The sequence below is a fragment of the Felis catus genome, chromosome B1 (genome assembly GCF_018350175.1).
Source record: "Felis catus isolate Fca126 chromosome B1, F.catus_Fca126_mat1.0, whole genome shotgun sequence".
In the NCBI taxonomy this organism is placed as follows: Eukaryota; Metazoa; Chordata; class Mammalia; order Carnivora; family Felidae; genus Felis; species Felis catus.
The window spans coordinates 199,759,264-199,779,804 of NC_058371.1; the positions used below are offsets into that span (position 1 = coordinate 199,759,264).

The 20,541-nt window shown below is 53.6% G+C and overlaps 1 protein-coding gene across 10 annotated transcripts in view; it reads left to right on the forward strand.

Annotated features, from left to right (window-relative positions):
- Positions 1–19,742, forward strand: part of STK32B (serine/threonine kinase 32B) — a 391,794-nt gene extending 372,052 nt beyond the window's left edge. For 9 of the 10 annotated variants that reach the window (XM_023253316.2, XM_019829756.3, XM_019829759.3 and 6 more), the window contains 2 exons: positions 703–767; positions 17,858–19,742. In XM_023253316.2, the coding sequence (XP_023109084.1) occupies positions 703–767; positions 17,858–17,996 (204 nt within the window). In that variant the 3' untranslated portion in view covers positions 17,997–19,742. Of the gene's footprint in view, positions 1–702; positions 768–2,935; positions 10,815–17,857 lie in introns of those variants that run through there. The other variant, XM_045056598.1, reaches the window with a different exon arrangement.
- Positions 19,743–20,541: the final 799 nt, after the last annotated feature.

Sequence of the window (20,541 nt, forward strand, 5' to 3'; positions counted from 1 at the left end):
CCCGGGGGCAGGAATCGCAGGGTCCAGGGAGCCTAAAGGAGGGAGGGGCTGCTGTTTAGCCTAACGGAGGTAATTCACTTCGCCTCTCCAGATGCCTCCATTTGCAGTCACTAAGATGCCTCCGTGATTGGGTGGCTTTTCATAGCACAAAACGGAAAGATCGGGCGCCTAGGTGGCTCAGTCGGTCACGCATCCAACTTCGGCTCGGGTCTTGACCTCACGGTTGGTGGGTTCGAGCCCCGCGTCGGGCTCTGTGCTCACAGCTCAGCATCTAGGGCACCAGGAATAGCGCCCCTGTGAGCACAGAGCTGTCTGGCATCTGTTGTCAAAGAGGATGGGCACCTTGGCAGGACGTTCTTGAGATTCTCTGCTCCGCCCGCCATCCCGCTTCTTCATCAGGTCTCATGAACATTCAAGCGATTAGGAAGCCACTTCATGATTTTCCACCCATATTCCATTCTAACGTGACTTTCAGGTTGGATGTAATGGCTGCAGACTGAGGTCGAGACGAACATCCTCATCGACCGGGTTCCCTTCGGCACAGCCGCCCATACAGTCAGGGCCCCTCCAGGCACGTCGCTCTTGCCCCGCCCCTGGCATCTGCAGCCCCATTGAGGTCAAGCTCTGGTCGTCACGGCCTTTGTCGTGTGGCTCCCTGGATGGTGCCCCGTCATTTACTCTCACCTCTCTGCTCTTTGACAGAACGGACACCTGCAGCAGTGCTTGGAGACCGTGAGGAAGGAATTCATCATATTCAACAGAGAGAAGTAAGTCCCCCTCCGGAAGCTGCTGGGCAGAGCCCTCCCAGATGGCACGAGGGCTCCCCGGAAAACGGTGGTCCCTTGGAGCCCAGCGAAGCCAGCCACGGTGCTGGAAGGGAAGCAGCAGGTGGCCCCGAGTTCTAATCCCGCCTCTGCCGTGTGAGCCAGGCGCCAACTTCACCTGTCTGGGCCCCGGGGTCTTCGCGGGAAGTGGGGGGGGGGGGGGTAGCGCGCTGAGCTGGCGCACAGGGAGGCTGGTGCAGAGGGCACAGGCTCTCCGACGGTTCGGTGCCCGAGCTCTGGATGGAAATCGCCCCGGGCCCGCCACCTCCAGAGTAACCTGAGGCAAGTCTACACCTCACTGAGCCTCATCGTCAGCACTGACAAAATGGAAATCCCTCCTTTGCGGTGTGGTTGTTGGCAGATTAGATGAGATTGTGGATACGATGCCTGACAAGGTCGGAGTCCTCGTGCAAAGATTACCGTTACCGTTATTATTCAGTGGGGTGAGCTGGTGTGGGCCGGACGGGGACTCTGGCATCACGGGCTGGCGGGAGCTGGGACGACACCAGGTTGGGAGGGGCTCGGGTGGGTTCTGAGCTGGCGGCATGACCGGGGCCGGTCAGCAAAGGACGCGGACGGCTCAGGCTCGATCCCAGCAGGATGCTGTCAGGAGCTCATCCAACTGGGACTGATTAAAGCAGGATTTGGGCAGGAGTGGGCTCGTGGGGTGGGGACTGAAGCCCCACACGTGGGACTGGACGCAGACCCGTTCCACGTGACCGACACCGAACGAGGCCTTGGGCTTGCAGAGCCTAAGGGATGCGCTTCCCACGCTCCGGGAGAGCCAGGTGGGGAAGTGCCAGCTTGAGCCCTGGACATCACAGGACGGCGCCACGTTCGCTCCCAGCAGGTGACAGCAGCAGGAATGTGTGCCAGAGGGCAGCCCAGGCAGCGGCTCTCACACCAGGTGCCAGGCTCGGCCGGGGGTCAGGGAAGCTTCCCAAGCTGCCATGCCCCGCTGAGTCCTGAGGCGGGGGGGAGGGGAAGGGCATGGGGCCCCAGGAGTGAGGACGGTACACAGAAAGGCAAAACGGAGGGACACAGCTGGTGAAGAAGTTTGATCTCCCGGGACGTCACGGTGTCAGTGGAAGGTGAGGGACTCCGTCCAGGATTGCGTGGGTTCCGGCCAGTGGGCCGCTGGGCAGGGCAGGGCCCCATCCTGCACGGGGCACCGGGACGGGCGAAGGGGCAGCAATCCGACATCTGTCCCGGGCGGCCACAGCTCTCTGACTAGCGGCCGGGTGCCCAGGTCAGCCCAGGCGGGCACGCCAGGCCAGAAGAGCAGGCCTCGCCACTGGTGGCCCGTGTCCGTGTGGTCCCCCTGTTCTCGCCGGCAGGACGCGAAGGGCCTCTGTGACCACAGTCCGTCAGACCTGGGGAAGGTGGCAGCCGATGTGTGGGTGCTTTCCGAGCTCACCACCCTTTCCCTGCGGTCCCGCCGCCTCCGGGGCTCAGGGTCCCTTCCCCGGCCTAGAACTCTGGCCCCAGGAACTCCTACTCACACCAGCTCGAGCACATTGGACCGGGGCTCCAGGCAGCCTCGTTCTGGACCCTTCCTCCACTCAAGCATGGACTGAGGCGTCCTCAGAGAGCGCCCGATGGCAGACGTGAGCCTGTGAAAAGGCTGAGCGGTGACAGACCCAAATAGGCAGCTGTGGCGGCCGCACTGTCCCGTGTGCCGGGAGACGCTTCATCTGGGAACCAAAGAACCCAGAGCACTTCCTTTTAGATGAACATGAAAATGAGATACCCCTCCTTGGGTTATTTACAGGTCGCATCTGGCTGCTCTTAGCAGAACCACCACCCTATAGTGGCTCTGACCAGTAAGATGTTCTTTCTCACGGGGAAAAGTGAATTGGCGGGGGAAGTCGCCCGGCCATGCAGAAGACCCCTCGGGGATTTGTGGTCATGCATTTAAAGGGAGGCTGGCGCGGCTGACAGGAGTTGGCAAAGCAAAGAGAGAGAACAGAGTCGTTTTCCAGACGGGGCGGGGGGGTGGTGCGGATGGGCATGTGCAGAAGCAGGAGACAGGAAAGTAGACGGCCGGCCTCGGGGGTGGCTGCCTCCCTGCCTCCCTGCTCACCTGGGCTGCCCGCCCTCTCCCTCCCCAGGCCCCGAAGGCTCTGCCAGGCTAGCTCCCACCTGCCATGTGCAAGTATCCAGATGAAGGGCCCGGCTGCGTACCCCGGGATGCTGTCTGAGCACCGCGTGGGCCCCTCCGGGTCCAGCCGCATCCCTGCTCCACGATGAACGTGGGAAGGGGACCACGTTGCATCCACCGCCACCCTCTCTGCTGCAGTTTCTCATCTGTACAATGTCTCCGTTCGCGAGCACGGTGTGCCCCAAACCAAGAGTCTTCCTTCTAAACCAAGAGAAAAAAATGGGACCTGTCTGTCGCCCACCCCATTCTGCAACCCCGTGTTTAAAGCACCTGCCACGTTGGCACATAGGACCTTCCTATCTGACATCAGCCAGTGGCCAGTGGCCTGACTGGGTAGGGGACCCGGAGACGCTGAGCCAGGCTCCCCGTCACACTCCCTGGGGCCTCACCGACCCCGGCAGCCTCCAGCGGCTAGCGGCTGTCGCTTTCCTTGTCGGCAGACTAGGCCATCCGCTCACAGCACACTGGGCCAGGCTGCCGCTGTGCAGAGGGCTGCAGAGGGAATCAGCAGGGAGCGCGTGGTCACATCAGAATCTCCCGGCTGGGGGAGGTCGGTGAAGCATCTGACTTGGGCTCAGGTCCTGATCTCATGGTTTGTGAGTTCGAGCCCTACGTCGGGCTCTGTGCTGACAGCTCAGGGCCTGGAGCCTGCTTCTGTGTCTCCCTCTCTCTCTGCCCCTCCTCTGCTCATGCTCTTTCTCTCAAAAATAAATAAACATTAAAAAAATTTTTTTTAAAAATCCCTCAGTCAGGGGTAGGGGGTATTAGCATTGCCACACGTGTTATGTGTTGAATTGCACCCCGCAAAAAGATATGTTGGAGTTCTAGCCCCAGTATCCTAGAACGTGGCCTCATTTGGACCTAGGGTTGTTGCAGATGTAGTCAGCTGAGATGAGGTCATGTCAGAGTCAGGGGCCCATCATCCAATAGGACTGGTGTCCTGATAAGACGAGGCACAGACACAGGGAGAAGGGCACAAAGTTCGCCAGCAGCCTCCAGAAGCCAGGGGAGGGGCCTGGACCAGACGCTCCCCACAGACGCTGGCGATGTGTTACAGCTGCCTTAGGGAACGGATACAGTGCCCTCTGAGCCAGAAGCTGAGAGAATAGGCCTGGCGATCTGCGTTTTAACATGTTCTTGGTGTCATGCTGATCCGTACTTCGAGAACTTCTGCTAAGAGAGACCAAGCGTGCCCACACTGGGCCTCTTCTGGTTGGTTCTGAGCTGGCCACAAGAATCCCAATCTAAAACTGCAGACCTTCCCAGCCGTCTGTCTCCCTTGCTCTGGGGTTGGTGACCTGCATCTCCGAGCCCTCACGGGCTTAAGGGCGCTCCCGGGGGCCTCACCCCTGCACGGCTGCCTGGTGTGTGAACGTGTGCTTCGTCAGCTAGAACGAGCTCTTGAGCAGACAAAAGTCCCCCCCCCCCCCATACGATGAGGAAGCTGTCCTCAGCAGGCAGCACCCGGGGGCATCAGCCAGCTCCTGGAGGAGATTCGCACTCAGTCCTTTAACAGATGTGCCCTAATCTCGGCCTGGACCCTGAGACACCAAAGTGGATCCAGCAGGCCCTGTGTCCTTGCCTGCTCGTAGCTAGCACAGGCCACCGTGGGGATGCGGAGGACATGCCCCTGGGCCTGACGTCTCTGGGCCTCAGTTTCTAAAGAGAGGGCAAAATTCAAATTAGCACTGCCTAATATTCTAGAAACACAACTTTATTGCTGAGCTGAGACCTCAACTGGCAAGAGGCCGCCGAGCCAGGTGGAGCATCTGTTTCAGGGACTGGTCCAGGGATGCGAAGGCCTGGGCAGCTGAGGCTCCCATTAGTTTGAGAAATGGCGCCGTGGGTCCTGTCCTCCTATTTCTGGCCGGAGATTCGAGCGCAGTCTTTCCAGAAGGTCTTTTCAATAGCATTTGGCAGAGGTTTGCAGAATAAGGAGCCCCTGGTGAGAAAGGAGTTTCAGGAGCTGAATTGCCTATCTATCTGTGTCATCTTGTAAAGAAATCAACATTTTAAAAATCACATTAAAGCCACGTCTGGAGGCCCTAAAAATGTTGTATTTATAAGATGTGGGCTACTGCATGTGTGGTACTTATTAATACTGTTAACGATGGTCAGTGACGTTGGTGTAGGACTTTATGGTTTCAGATCATGTTCCTTTAATCCAGATTTGTCAGCCTCAGCCCTGTCAACGTCTGATGACTACTGACGTCAGTTGTTTGATGTGGGGACTGCCCTGCCAGCTTTCGTGGCCTCTGCCCACTAGACACCAGTAGCACGACCAAAACTGACCCCAGACACGGGCTGATGTTCCCCAGCAGACCAGTTGCCCCCAGTTGGGGCTCACTGCTTACTGCTTACTTGCCACACTTTTCCTGAGGGGCCAATTAGCGTTCCCAACGTCTGCAGCTCTGAACTGGGATACGAAGGATTTGAAATCTGATCTTCCAACCCCAGACCCTGGGCTCTTTCTGCTGCGTGTGTGTTCATCCAACTGTCCGGGAGAGGTTTACTCAGCATCTCCCAGGGGTTGGCTACAAGCGGGCATAGCCGGGAGCAAGCCCCTGTTCTCGTGGGGCTCACGCTCGGGTGGACTGAGGACCTGAAGGGAGGGGGTACTTTCCCTAAGTGGCGTCTTTGAGGTGGCCTCCAGCGCGTCCAGGCGGTGCAGCGGCTCGCGTGTAGCGACACCTTTTTATTGGGCACCTGCTCCATGCGATGCAGTCAGTACGTCCATCCTGTGGGCCAGGCGCTTTTACTCCCCCATGTAACAGGGGAAGAGGGGCAGACGAAACGTGAGTCGAGGGCACATGACTAAGAGGGCTGGGGTTCCATGGAGGTAATCAGGCTCCGGGGTCCAAGCACTAAATCGAAATGCAAAACGGTCCATCGCCCTGCACATTTAATGCGGAACAAGGAGTTTCCACTAGCTCTGTAGATGGCGTGTGTTGGTGAATCCGGACACGTTCCAGGTGCAAGATGGTACAAGTTAACGTGACAGCGGTCTGTCCTGCTTCACCATCCTGAGAAAACACAACAGCGAGCCACTGCAGGCTCGGCTGAGGACAAAGGTGGGAGGCCTGGAACAATGACAGGTGAATAATCAAAACATGATTAAAATTTGGTGACCTCATCTTCCCCGGGGGGGGGGGGCTCCCTGGAGACCCCAGGCAGTGAGATAGGGACCCTCTATTGCGGCCTGGAACTGCTGGGGGAATGGAGGTTAAGCAGCGTGAAGTTATGATTCACTTCAGGCTTGGGAACTGGATGAACGGGGCAGGCCCTGGTCCTGCTGCCCTCGGGGCTGTGAGCATGGGGGCCAAGAGGGGTGGGGCGGGTCCCAGCCTCTCTGCCCCTCGGCCTCCGCATCAAGGGCTGGCCTTGACTTTACAAGGTCTGTGCCATTTGCAGAGGACTTTGACTCCCCTCTGATCTCTTCCCCATGGGGAAGGCAGGGAAAGGTTATATCTGCATCTCGTGAATTAATCAGTAAAGGAGGAACCTTCACCTTCACCACTGGCACGGCCTCTACCCCCTTTGCTAGGAAGAGGCGAACTTCAAGGACCCCGCCTTCCAAAATCAAGGCCAGTGCATTTTGGTTCTCTCTAGTCTTTGGTCCAGTCTGTGTGGCCCCAGCGTCATTTACAGGTGAGCATAGCCAGGACAGGGAGCCAACAAAGAGCTGAGAGCACCTCCTTTCTAAACCGTGGGGTGGCGGGAGCACCCACAGCCCTCTGCTCATTCCGTTCTCATCACGGCTCCATTCATGGGATTTTTTTTTCATACCATTTCACAGTCAGAGGAACCGATAAAAGCCTGACTCTGTCGTGGCATCTCTGAATCTCAGAAGAGTCTTGGGGCTTTACTGCCCACTGAGGCAGAGAAGAAGAGCACAGACGACTGTGGTGGGTGAGGCCAGGCTTTCTGGGATCGCTGCTCCGTGAAACAAGGCGGCGCCTTTCCAAAGCCCAGGAGATGGTCAGGGAAGATCAGCTCAGAGACCTGGAACAGCGGGAGGAATTTCAGCCACAATTGAAGGGGGCCCGGCAGGTGCTTGGATTGCAGAATCCTGATAGTTGCATGAAAACTCTGGATCAGGAAATCACACGGGAGGCGGGGCCCTCTGCCAAATCCTTTAAGAGAAACTGAAGCCTGGTTTAAAGGGCTACTGATCCTGGGGCATGTGGGTGATGCAGTCCATTAAGCGTCTGACTCTTGATCTCGGCTCAGGTCATGATTTCACTGTTCGTGGGTTCAAGCCCCGGGTCGGGCTCTGTGCTGATGGTGTGGAGCCTGCTTGGGATTCTCTCCCTTTTTCTCTCTGCCCCTGCCCCACTTGTGCTCTCTCTCTCTCTCTCTTTCTCTCTCTCTCCAAAATAAATAAACATTTAAAAAAAATTTTAAGGGCTACTGATCCTGACACCTTCACCCCCCAGTGGAAGACCCCGGAAAATACAGCATGTTAGGTTTCCAGTGGGCCAAGAGGCAACACACGGTCCCTCACAAATAGCTGAGTCCATACAGCCCTGTTTCTCTTAGAAGCACATGCTGTCACTGGTCTGCTCAGACTTCGATTATTTAAAGTCCCATCTTCCTTCACCTGCAATTAGTTCTCCAGAGTAAAATATGCCCATTTTGTATGGGAATATTTATAGGCCTTATTAAGTCCTTTGTGAAAGGAGGCTGTGTATGAATTTGAAAATTAGAAACAGGGATCTAATGGTCTGTTTTGAAGTAAATACTGTTGTTGTTTTAATCCTGGTCTAATTTTCTCTCTGTGCCATCTAAGAATCTCATTGCCAGCCGATTAAATGAAAGAATACTATCGCTTTGTGAATATATTGAAAACCTGTTATATGCCATGCGCTGGGCTTGGTACAGTGACATTTCATCTGAAATAAATCCTCACCATAACCCTGATTTGTAAATGTTGACATCTAGAGAGAAGGAGTCAGGTGCCTGAAGTCAGCAGTCAGTGTTTTTGCAGAGTTGGGATCCCACATAGTCCGGGGGTTTCTCAAGCTCGTATTCTTTCCACTGACTCTTACCTTTAACTGTTTTAAATGTCCGAACTTTAATTAAAATATCCAAGGGAAGCAAACAAATGGTGTCACTCAGAATGTATGTAAAAAAACAGAATACAATGGAGGAGGGCACCTGTTGGGATGAGCACTGGGTATTGTATGGAAACCAATTTGACAATAAATTGCATATTCAGAAAAACAATAAATAAATAAATAAATAAATAAATAAATAAATAAATAAAAAACAGAATACAAACAGTAAGATGGTCTGAAATAAGTGCTTAGAGGCAACTGGCAACTTCTCTGTGGGTCCTTAATGTTAATGCCCTCCGCTTTCTCTAGCTCTGGGCCGCCCCCAGAATCCTTATGAAAAATCCTCATGTTTTCCGCCTGAAATGGCTCTTTTGTTGGTTGCCTTGTGTCCCCCAAAGGGATATGATGAACTCCTGACCGCCCCCCACCCAGTACTGTATTTGGAAATAGGGTCTTTGCAGAAGTAATCAAGTTAAGATGATGTCAAACTGGACTAGGTATATCCAATGACAGGTCTCTCTAAGGAGAGGGACATTTGAAGACAGAAGTGGCCACAATCTGAGGGATGCCAGGGATCGCTGGCAAACACTGGAAGCCCGAAGACACAAGGAAGGATTTACCCCAGGCCCCTGCGGACACCTCGGTGTTAGACGTCTGGTCTCCGGAACTTTGAGGGAATATATTTCACGCAGTTGCTGGTACATCACCAGGGAGCCGTGAGGAGCATACACACCTGCCAGGGACCAGTGAAGGCTCCGTGCCCGGCAGTCATTAACCCTTGATTCCTCCCAAATTTTAACCAAAATGTTAAGCGTGCCTATTAGTCTCAGAAAAGTTATTTTACAAAGAGTGCAAACTAAAAATTGTAGTGACTTCTGAAGTATGGACGTTTGACATGTAAATGAATTAGTGATATTTTAATACATTTAATAACCATACACATATGTGCCGTTGCTTCCCCTGGAAGACTTGTGGCCCTGGGAGGTCACAAAGACAGACACCAGCATAAATGGTGAGTTCTCTTGAGGCCCTCGTGGCTGCTAGGGTTGGAGATAAAAAAGCAAATGGCTTAGGTGAAATGGGACTCTCGCTCGTTCCTCCTTCCAGGGAGTCCTGCTTCTCTGTACATTGAGGTCGTTTTCTTTTACGGTAAACCCGTTCTTTCCACACAGTGGAAGACACAGTGCGGAGACCTCGAGCCTCGCACCTCTACCACCAGACCCAGGAAAGCAGACAAAAGAGGAAGCTGAAGGAAAGTCACCAAGGAGAAAGCTTGCTGGACCTCAAACGCAAGCATCCCAGGAAATGGCTCTGATTGGCCCCACTTGGGTCAGGTGACATTCCCTGGACCAATCAAGTCTGGCCACTGGAGGAGGATTCTGATTGGCACTGCTTGCATCAAGTGCCTGCCCTTACCCCATCAATAGCTAAGAGGAGGGAGGTAAGGTCTATAAAAAGGCGTCGGCTCCTGTCTAGGCCGAGTTGTGCAAAGGCAAAACAAAGGCAGTGCTCTCCACTTGGAAAATGGATTGATAGAGCCGAGTTAACTGAGGCCGGCAGAGGAGAGAAGAAGGAGTGGCGCATGTTGAGGGCTAGGGCAGATTAACAAAGGGCAGGTGATCCCCCTTGACTTCCCATCTGACCTCCTCTTCCTCTGGGAAGGTGGAAACATGGCGACCGTGCATGGATGGGGGTGGGGAGGATAAGCGGACAGACGGGGCTGACGGCCCAGGCACGGAGGTGAGTGGCCCCAAAGAGTACCCCTCCCTCGGGCCCCTCAACTGTCAAAGAGTTCATTCCTGTCTGGAGCCACAGGGTTTCCCCATGGCAACTCTCTGCAACCCAGAACCAGACTGAGGCCATTACTCACCAACAGACCGGTGGCTGGACCTCCAGATCCCCTCTCTGAGCCTACACCGCATCTCAGCGGCTCATGACGGAGGGTTTGTTTCTTATCTGCACCGAATGTCTATGGCAGGTCAGGGCGGGGGGCGGGGGTGCTCCTCCCACAGCGCCATCATCCTCCTTACCCAGGACCCAGCCAGCAGCAACATCGCTGGAGCATCACAGTGACAGAGGAAAGAGACTCTGAGGGTCTGGCAACAGCACTGCTCCAGTCTGTTGGTAGCACTTTCTACTCACACTCATTGGCCAGAATGAGTCACACAGCCCGCCCAGCCCCGGGAGCCCCGAAGCGAGATCCTGCCAGGCGCCTGGAAGCGGGCAGATCAGAACGTTTGGTGACTGTCCATCCACTAGGCTGCTGGCTCAGGCCTTTCTTGTGCACCCAAGCCAGTGGGGACCCAGGAAGTCTCTCCCGTCAGTCTGCTCAGACACAAAAGATCAACCTCACCTCTAGACCCAGAGAGGAATCTGCTCGGGCAGGAAGAAGCACGGGGCTGGGAAGGCGGGAAGAGCGGGGTCCTTCACTGGAGTCTGGGCTCAGGTCTGAAAAGCGTGTGACCTACCACCAGCTGCTATATCTTGACGGCCCTTTCTCCTCACCAGGGGTGCTGTTGGTTCTTCTCCAGAAGGTGGATGCAGGCACTAAATGAGGAGGTGTCGAGTGAGAACGCACACCCGATACATCTCAATCCCCATCACCCCCACGGATGGCTGTCCCTGCTGTTTGCCCCAAGCCGATCTGCTTGCAAAGGGGTGGAGAGAGGGGGAGGATAGTACGACAATCCGCTCCATTTTGCTATCTCACACCCTTGGTGCACACCCTACGTTTGCTTCAGGCAGCTGCAGATAAAACAGAATTGTAACGCTTCTGGCCAAAGGCTGTTATTGAATGTGTGAGATAAGAATTGCATAGAAGGCTGTCTTCCCAGGAAGTGATGAGGTTTCAAAGTAGAACAGCCAGTTACGCTGAGTTTTTACCGAAGGAAGAGACACCTTGCAGAGACCGGAAAGCTGTTTTTTCAGCCCGAATCCCAGAGGAAATACTCCCAGGAGACTTATTTGAAAAGGCCCCTCTGTATGTCCCACCGCTCACACAGTGCGGTGGATTGGGGCTACACGGAAGCCACCGCATTTCCACCTGGACACTGGAAGAAGGGGCAAGAGGGGACACGGCCACCTCAGCTGGAACAGTGACCTTCCAGTGTTCCCAGCTGCTCAAGGAGACGGTGCAGGGAGCCCCTGGGGAACAGATACCCCAGCTTGACTCCCCCTGCTCCTGATCTCTGCAGCCCCCCACCCCTTGGCTAAGCTCGCTGAAGCCAAGGGCGTGGGAGCCTTCCATATGCACCACCCCCACCAGATTCCTAGGCTGCAGATTCCCAGGCTCCCAGCTGGGTTGAGTGGATCTGGGGGGACAACGGGAGATGGTCAGCCCCGGGGGCTCCTAAGAATTGAAGACAGAGAAGAATTCCAGAGAGCGCACCAACGGCCAAAGGAGAGCAGCTGGCATACAGCAGATTTGTCTCGGTTCTAGGTGGGAGAAGGTTCTAAGGGTCTGAGCTATTTCCCCGTGCGGGAAATCTCAGGCGGGGCGAGCAGCAGGGTCCTGGCCAGAGTGGACTCTGCCAGGGATGCCAGAGAAGGGATTCTTGCGGAGTACACGCCAGTGACTATCTTCCTTTCCACATCCACCTCCAACCCCACCCGATAACCTTTGTTCGGTTTGGCATGGGCTCTTCCAGAACTTCCCTGGAACTTCAACTCTGGTTTTCATGAACCACAGAGAGGCAATATACATAACAGCTAAGAGCACAGGTCCTGGAGTCAGACTCACCGGGTCTGAATACTGATCCCTGCTAGCCTTGTGACCTTGGGCCTCATGCCAGGGCACCAGTGTCCTCATCTGAAAAATGGGATGTAAATGCCAACTTCCTAGGGTGGTTGTTAGGACAAGTGAGTTCACACGTGTTAAGTACTTAATGGCCTCTGCTACGTAATCCGTGCACGCTACATGAGTGCTGGCTAATGTAATTCATTATATACAGAATTATCAGCCCATGTCCATTAAGTGCTGGGCCAAACATGATTTTGCCATAATTTTTAATTCACACACACACACACACATAACAACCTGTCCCAACTCCCTCAGCTACAAGAAAAAAGAGCTTCATGCATGTTAACTCAGGTGAACTGTTGCCCACAAGGGCTGAGACTCACCAGTTCTGCAAATGACAATCCAATTTGTGTCCCGTGAGGACACTTGTTTCATTTAATTACAACTGGCCTTCTTTCCCCCTTGTTGATGGTGACACAGAGCCTGCCAACCTCTGGGCAAGCACCCTGCTAATGAAGGGTGGCCATTTATTCCTTTGTTTGGCCCACCCATCCTTCCAGCACGTTGACCGTGTGCCGGGTACTGTGTAGACACAGACGGTCGTTTCCAGTGGATGAGAGACAACATAACAAGGCAGAAGACCTGGTTCCGGTCTCTGGTTCCACACCCTGGTCTTCCCTGGTTTGTGGACCCCTCTGCACCCCGCCGTGACTCCTGGGCCTGGATTCTGTCCTACTCAGCCCGTTGTCCTGTTTCACCCACTTTCTGGGTCCTGACGCTCAGCCATTCCGTGTGTACCCCATCCCAGTACCCTCCACTCCTCCAGTTCTTCCGCCCTGACCCCCTCCCCACCCAGGACGTGGCCTACAGAACCATCTCTGGGGGCCTCCATGCTTGGAGACTTCCATCAGAACTATGACAGGCAGTTAACTTTTAATTCCTGATCCTCAGTTTCCCGATCTGCAAAATGAGAGTATCTCCACAATGCGATCATCATCATCATTGCAAAAATAGCTGCCCTTTAGGGGCACCTGGGTGGCTCAGTCGGTTAAGCATCTGACTTCTGCCCAGGTCATGATCTCGCGACTCGTGAGTTCGAGCCCCACGTCGGGCTCTGTGCTGGCAGCTCGGAGCCTGGAGCCTGCTTTGGATTCTGTCTCCCTTTCTCTCTTTCCCTCCGCTGCTTGTGCTCTGTCTCTCTCTCTCTCTCTCTCTCTCTCTCTCTCTCTCTCTCTGTCAAATGTGAATAAACATTAAAATTTGTTTTTAAATAGCTGCTCTTTATAAAGTAGCTGCTATGGGACAGACGGATGGCACACAGTGGCTCATCTTCTCCTGTCCCTGTGCTGCAGATGAAGAGAGAGAGAGACTTGAAGAAGTTGCAAGTCCCCGGCCACTCGGCCAGTGATGGCGAAGCCTAGCCTCTGATCTAATTCTGCCGAGACTCCTAAGCCTGAACTCTCCTGATACACCCCTTTGCCTCTCCATCCACCTTTCTACACAATCCAGGAAACATACATGGGGAGAACCAGTGGGATGATATCAATAGGTGTGAAAACACTTTAAAATGGTTTTCCTTCTCGAAGCTGATGGCACAAACGAAAACCCGGCTCTCATGTCAGAGGCAGGGCCTTACCTGCAGAAAGCCCGTACTGGATGGATGTTGGGTATTAAGCCGACTGCATCCTGCCTGTGTGATATAGCTTGATTTTAAGTTACTTTGATTGCTAATCATTTTATTTTACTCTTCTCAGATGCTTTGCCTTTGAAAAATGCCTCCAGCCCGATTTATTACGAATTTTAATGTGTGTCCTCCTCTCCTTGGGCAAGGTTTGCTATCCGAGAGTGCTTCCTTCTAGCATCTAATGGTGGAGTTTGGGGGGGGGGGGGCGGGTTGAGGGAACTTGTGTCTGTCACTTGGAATTCTGGCCACAAAGCTGACAATTAATTTGATAAGTTGGCTGAGAAAATTAAATGTTCCTGCCATTGCAGGGATAACCAGCCAATTTGCATCAGCAGACTTGAGCTCTGCCTAGTAGGATATGTAAAAGCCTTTTTCATTTCTTCCCGTTACAGATAAAACCGGGCTGTGGGCTAGTCATAGAAGTGAGCTCTCAGGGCCACAACCATATGGTTTCGTATCTCTTTCTCGCTTCACGGATTCCTATTTCAGCAACATGAGCCATTCTAATTCCTTCAGAGCGTGGAAAAATCATTCCACGCTCTCTTCCCTCCAGGTCCAGATTGGACGGCATAGGAGTCAACGGAAAGAGCATGGGTCTTGAAGAACGATAGCCCTGGGAGTCCAGCCTCCCAAAGTCACGTAGCTCCTAAGTGGCAGCCCCAGGGATGGAGGCTGGCTCTAAGCCCAGACCCTTGGTGCTACGCTGTGGCACTTCCTTCCAGCAGAGACTTCATCACAGTGAATGTTCGCTGTTTTCTCTCTGCCCTGCTCCACAGCCCCTTCAACTGTGAGCCACAGACAGTGCTAGTGGAAGGGTAGGGGGATGCAGGGGTTGGTGGTGGGTGGGTAGGTGGAAGTGTATTGAGCAGATGGGTGGGTGGCAATGATGAATGGAAATATGGGAGTGGATGGATGAACGGATAGGCAGGAGGGTGATGAGTGGATGGATAGTAGATGAATAGGAGATAGGTGGGAGGGGGGTGGATGGGGAAATGGGGGTAAATCAGGAGATCGACAGATCAGTGTATAGTGAATGGATGAAATGGATGGATGACTGGGTAGATAATTAGGTGGATGGGGGGATGATCAATGGATGAGGCAGATGGATGGGTGTTGGGTGTGTATATGGGAGGTGGGTGGCTGGGTGGTAAATCGGTAAGTGTGTGAAGGGTGGACAGGTGAGGAGGGATGAATAGGTGGGGTTGGGGGTGGGACAGATGGGTGGACATAATGGAAGTAGATGGATGGATGGGTGGATGGATGGATGGATGGGGGATGGATGGAAGGGTGGATGGATGGATTGGTAGATGGATGGATGGAAGGATGGATGGATGGGGGAGGGATGGATGGATGGATGGGGTAGGTGAATAGGCAGATGAGTAAATAAGTGGATGAATATATGAATCAGTGGGTGGAAAATGGATGGATTTTGCTGGGTGGGTGGAGAATGGATGATGAATGTTGGTGGGTGAGGGGCATTGCAGGTGTAGTTGGAAGAATGCAGGCTTTGGTGTCTCCCGGAACTAGAGTAGAATCCCAGCTCCACAGGCTCTAGGTGGATGGGGGGATGCCCAGAGAAGGGTCCCTCTTCCTTGATTCAGCCACCTTGGTTCACAATGAATCTGATGGTAGGTTGCCAGGGGCACGCATGACCCGTACTTCATTTAATTAGTGCTGTAGGGTCCGGTACTCACGGTCACAGTATTTGATGTATGACGCTCCACAGAAGAAGGCGGACTTGAAGCTGCTGGTTCTACTCGTGAAATAACTCTGGCCAAAAGAAGGGGCCAGAGTGCCTAAACCATCAGCTCCAGAGAGGATGCTGCACACAGCAGTGTTCTGTTTGTTCTATTTCTGTGCCTTACCTCACTCCTGTCCCTTCATTTCAGAACCCCTGCCTCCCTCCCGCTACCCCCATTCCATACAAATCCTTAAAGCCCAGCTCAAATGCTGCCTCCTACAGGAAACCTTCCCTGCCCCAACAAGATTTCCAAATCCACCTCTCCCTCATCTGCTCCATTCTTTATTATGCAACTTTTGAAGCTATATTTTGTGTTATAATTAGAGAAGGACTGGGGTGTAGAGACAGCAATGCTACCTCTGCTGTGTTTGAACATTTAACAGAAAGTGATAATGGGATTCATGTTTATCTTGTGATACACCCAGAGAATTACATGGTATTATAGTTATGAACCAAAGATGAACGTCCTGCTTTGGAAGTGCAGGCATCTGCCATTTAGTTTCTTAGCCATTTGAGTTTTCGACTTTTCCCTAGTTTTTATCTGATTTTCTTTCCAGGAGTGCCTGAGAGAGTCTCTTAAAACAGAGGAGAGGAAAGAGGAGGGGACAGGGGAGGAAGGTTCCCGGGAAGTTCCCAGCCCTGTCCAGGAAGTCCGACCACCCCCTCTCATCCTAGATAGACTCTCCCTGCCCCACCCACTTTGTCTTCCAGACCCCAGGCCGCCCTCTGGGTGCTGACGCCTCCTTCAATAGGATGATGACTTCGAGCCCTAACCATCTTTCCCAGGTGTGCGAGCTGGACAGCTGCGAGCCACAGGGGCACAGGGACCGCACACCTGCTCCTCGGCCCTGCGGGTGGCCCAAGGGTAGGAGGCAGTGGCCACCAAGTTTCCCGTCTTAAAAATACTGTGTTGTTGCTGGTACTTCAGCATTACCTGAAGAGCTCACTCCAGCCCTCACATTGTTGCAGACACTAGAAGACCCCACCAAGTGTGCGTGCGCACTCACACACACACACACACACACACACACACACAAACATACACACTGTGACCTGTCAAGGCCATGACTGTGTTGTAGTCACGTGCATGTTTGCCAAGTGAAGTGGCTGTCGTTTACATCTTTCATAGGTCCACACTCTGCTGGATGGAAGCTACTAATGTTAAAAAGTAAATTCAGTCTGAAACCTGCGTCCTTCAGAACAAGAATTGTGGCAATATGGGGCACCTGGGTGGCTCAGTCAGTTAAGCGTCCGACTTCAGCTCAGGTCATGAACTCGCAGTTCGGGAGTCCGAGCCCCACATCGGGCTCTGTGCTGACAGCTCAGAGCCTGGAGCCTGCTTCCGATTCTGTGTGTGTCTCTCTCTCTGCCCCTCCCCCACTCACACTCTGTCTCTCTGTCTCTCTCTCTCTCTCTCTCTCTCTCAAAAATAAATAAACATTTAAAAAAAATTTAGAGGCACTGGGTGGCTCAGTCAGTTGAGCGACTGACTTTGGCTCAGGTAATGAACTCGTGGTTCATGAGCTCGAGCCCCACATTGGGCTCTGTGCTAACAGCTCAGAGCCTGGAGCATGCTTTGGATTCTGTGTCTCCCTCTTTCTCTGCCCCTCCCCTGCTTGCACTCTGTCTCTCTCACTCTCAAAAAAAAAAAATAAACATTAAAAAAATATTTTTTAAAAAATTTAAAAAGAGAGAATTGTGGCAATATTATTTCCAGCCCCATAGTGGATATTTCACACACATGCTGTCTGATTCCCTTAGCCAAGTGAATGGGATAATCCCAGGTTTACAGAGGGAAACTGAGGCCCAGAAGAAGACAGCAGCTTGACCCACGGTGCCCAACTAGCAAGTGCTGAGAGCTGTGTTCTTCCTGGTCTCAGACTTCTCCCTCCCTCCCTCCCTGAAGGTCTCCATTTTATTTTTTGCCTGCACCATGCACGTGGTGACAGTTCTAGGATCATGCGTGAACGTGAACTTGAAGGTCACAAAGAGAATGATGTTGACGTCTTAGATGCTGTGGAGGGCGACCAGGTGGCCAGCTGTGAAGAAATGCAGGGCTGAGACTCACGCCCCCTTAACAGTTTGTCGTGGGCCATTTTGTAAGGCTGGGTGCTCATCTGTTTGGATATGTATTTGGGGTATAAGTTGATTAGTGGCCATTGCCCGTTTAGATGGTAAACTCCGTGAGGACAGACAAGAGGACTACTTTGCTGGCCAGGGTCTCCCCTGCTCCTCTGCATGGTGGCTGGTACATCAGTGGGCATTCGATTATAGGCGTGAATGAATGATGTGCGGGGGCTCATCACCGACACCGACGGTGTGAGCTTTGCAAATCGCATCCATGATCTCCCGCAGACTTCGCAGGGAGTCCTAAGGCAGGAATCATTATCCCCATTTTCCGGAGATAGGGTAACTGAGGCTCTGTGTGTTAAGTATCTCACTGGAGTGCACCTGACCCAGGCTTCGATCCCAGGCCCGCCGGGGCTCCAGGGCGCCACACTCTGGGCCCGTAGCAGCCGTGCCTCCCAAGCCAGGGGACGGCGTGGGCGAGGGCTTCCCAGTTGCCCTGTTTGTCCCAACACGTCTCCCGGACCTCCCGCCACCCTCCGTTCTGTGCCACCAACTCAGGTCTGTGCTGTGTTTATTTGCAGGCTGAGGAGGCAGCAGGGGCAGACCAGCCAGCTCTTGGACACAGAGGGCCGAGCTGGGAGCCAGACCCAGGGCAAGCTCCAGGACGGCTGCAACAACAACATCCTGGGCCACGCCTGCTCCCGGGGCTGTAGCAGCTAAGCCACCGCCTGCGGCCGCCTGACGGGACTGTGCGCATTCCCGTCCTGCCCACCGGAAGCCCCTCTCTGTGCCACGATGGTCCCTATCTCACTCCTGGTAACACCAGATGCAGAGACAGCCCTGGGCTTGGAGCTGGGAAGCCCGGGTTCTGGTCGCAGGTGCCTGACGGATTCTCTGCGTGACTTCGGACAACCTTGCCCTTCCTGTGCCTCAGTTTTCTGCATCTGCCAAAGGGGTTAAAACAGCTGTCCCACTTCTACAAGGTTATTGGGAGAAACCAAATAGGTAGGAGACATGCAAAATCTGTGACATTTATGAAATTGTTTACACAGGCAAAATAGAACCTTGATATCTGAAGTCCACTCCCATCCCGCAAGGCAACTAGGCACGCCCTCCATTCCCACGATTCCCACATCCTGGAGCAAAACCGGAAGTGTCTTCATTTGCCACCTCTGGGAGGCCAGTCTTTCTGACCCTCTAAGGTGGCGTGGCCGCGCACCAGCCTGGTCCCCTAGGTCCTGAGGCTACAGGTGCATGTCTGCCCTTCTTCACAGAAGACCGCCTCCCACCTGTAATCCCAGCAGGTCACACCCCGCACTGGCGTGGCAGGTGGATGCCCTTCAGAAGGTCAAGTCACTGACCACCATTTTGAGAATTCCTCCCAAACCCAGTCCCACCGCCAAATTCTGAGTCCCCGTCCCCTTTCTGGGCGTCTTTCCTGTGAAGGGTGGGAAGTGGCCTCCTCAGCATTGTCCTAAAGAGGGTCCCCAAGTGCCACGGATGAGGTGGCTCTGTATTGAGGAACAAAGAAGCGTGGGTCACCAGGAAGTTGAGTCTAGGAGGACAGTGGACTCGCAAAAGGAACAAACGGCGGTGGGACCTGTGCGGGCAGCGCTCTGCCCTCTGGATGGGGAGACGCCATAGCGCCGGGGACCGAGCTTCGGTGCGGTGTCAGGCTCGTGCTCGGAACCCAGCCCTGCTGTTTACCAACCGGAAGACCTTAGGCAAACGGCATAATCACTTCAGTGTCGTTTCCTTGTTTCAGCGCGGCGGTGATGAAGCCAGCCTTGCAGGGTGGTTACGGGAGTCGGTGGCATTCTGTGTGTCCCGTGCCCAGCACACGGCACCCACTGCATGGTAGGCACTTTGTGCCCACGTCACCGTCATCGTTTGCAGAGACTTCCCTACGCCACTCGTTTGGCAGGTCACTTTCCGCAGAAACGAGTCCGGTGGTTTGGCTTCCTTGAGCTTTTCTTCCCGGAGTCTTGGAACTCCGTCCATCCCTGTCGACGTTCCGCTGTGGTTTTAGTTTTCCTTCCAACTTCCGGTTTTTACTTTTTCCATCATCAGTCCACCCTCGGGACCGTCCATGCCATCTCTCCGAAATCTTAAGAGACGTTTTAACGGAGGGTGTGGTTTTCTGTCTTTAACCTTCAAAAAGGAGATGCTCCTAAGAGTCCTCCTTTCAGCCAGGCCTACTCCTCGATTCCGTTGCCCACGTCAGTCTGCTTGTCTTGCGCACTCGTCGTTCTCCGTCCCCCACCGGCACTGTCCTGTTCCCTCCAGGCAATCGCAGGGCTGCTTCTCTCTTCACTGTGACCCGGGCAGCACTTAGGATTTCTTGCTGGGCTGAGTTCATGAATTAGGGGGCAGGAGCTAGAAGTAAGCCCAAGAGACACCAGATTTCCTGGCCGTGTTTAAGTTGATGTTGTTTCTTGTTCAGAATAAACTATTTCTTGGGCATTCCTTCTTGCGACGTTGTTCTTGTTCGGGGTTGGGTGGGGAGGGGCCGTGTTCCTCTTAGAGCCAAAAGGCTCTAGTTGAATTGGAAACAGAGACGGGGGGCGGGGGGGAAGGACACCAAGTTGGTGATGTGTTTACTTGACTCCCAATAAAATCAAACTCGATCCCAATTTGTATTATTATCATCGTTATTACTCTCATCATCACCATCATTATTTCACACTGTAAAGGTGCAATCCATTTATTAGAGAAAAAAATACAGAAAGTTTTCCACCTAGAGCAAAAAAACACTCTTAAAATTTCAAATTACACAGCTCAAACCTCTATACAGCACACGTGCAGGTGCCGATAAACCATGTGCTCTAAAGCACAGACTTCTGGATTTCCCGCCTCCCTGCTTTTGCCCACCCCGTTGTCCCTGCCTGGGATGCCTTTCAACTCCCACGCCCGCACATCAAAATACATGCCTCTCCGGGGTCAATTCCACCCCTTCCACGATGGCTTCTGGTCTCCTGACCACACTGACCAACCCGAGCCAGACATGACCTTTTCCACGTGCTTGCTCACGCACTTTCACTTTCCCTTGGCTCTGACGGCCATTAATTGCACAGTAAGGCGACTTTTGCCCATGGCTCATCCTCCTTCAGGCCAAGAGAGGCCAAGACCCATTCGTGGCTGTGTCTGTGTCTCAGCCTCCATATTCCAGGCCCAACTCTGCTGGCTCATAAGAGGTCATCAGTAATTTTGGAATGAATGAGATGAGAGCAAGCCCAACGCTAAGTGGGGGGGTGGGGTGGGTGAA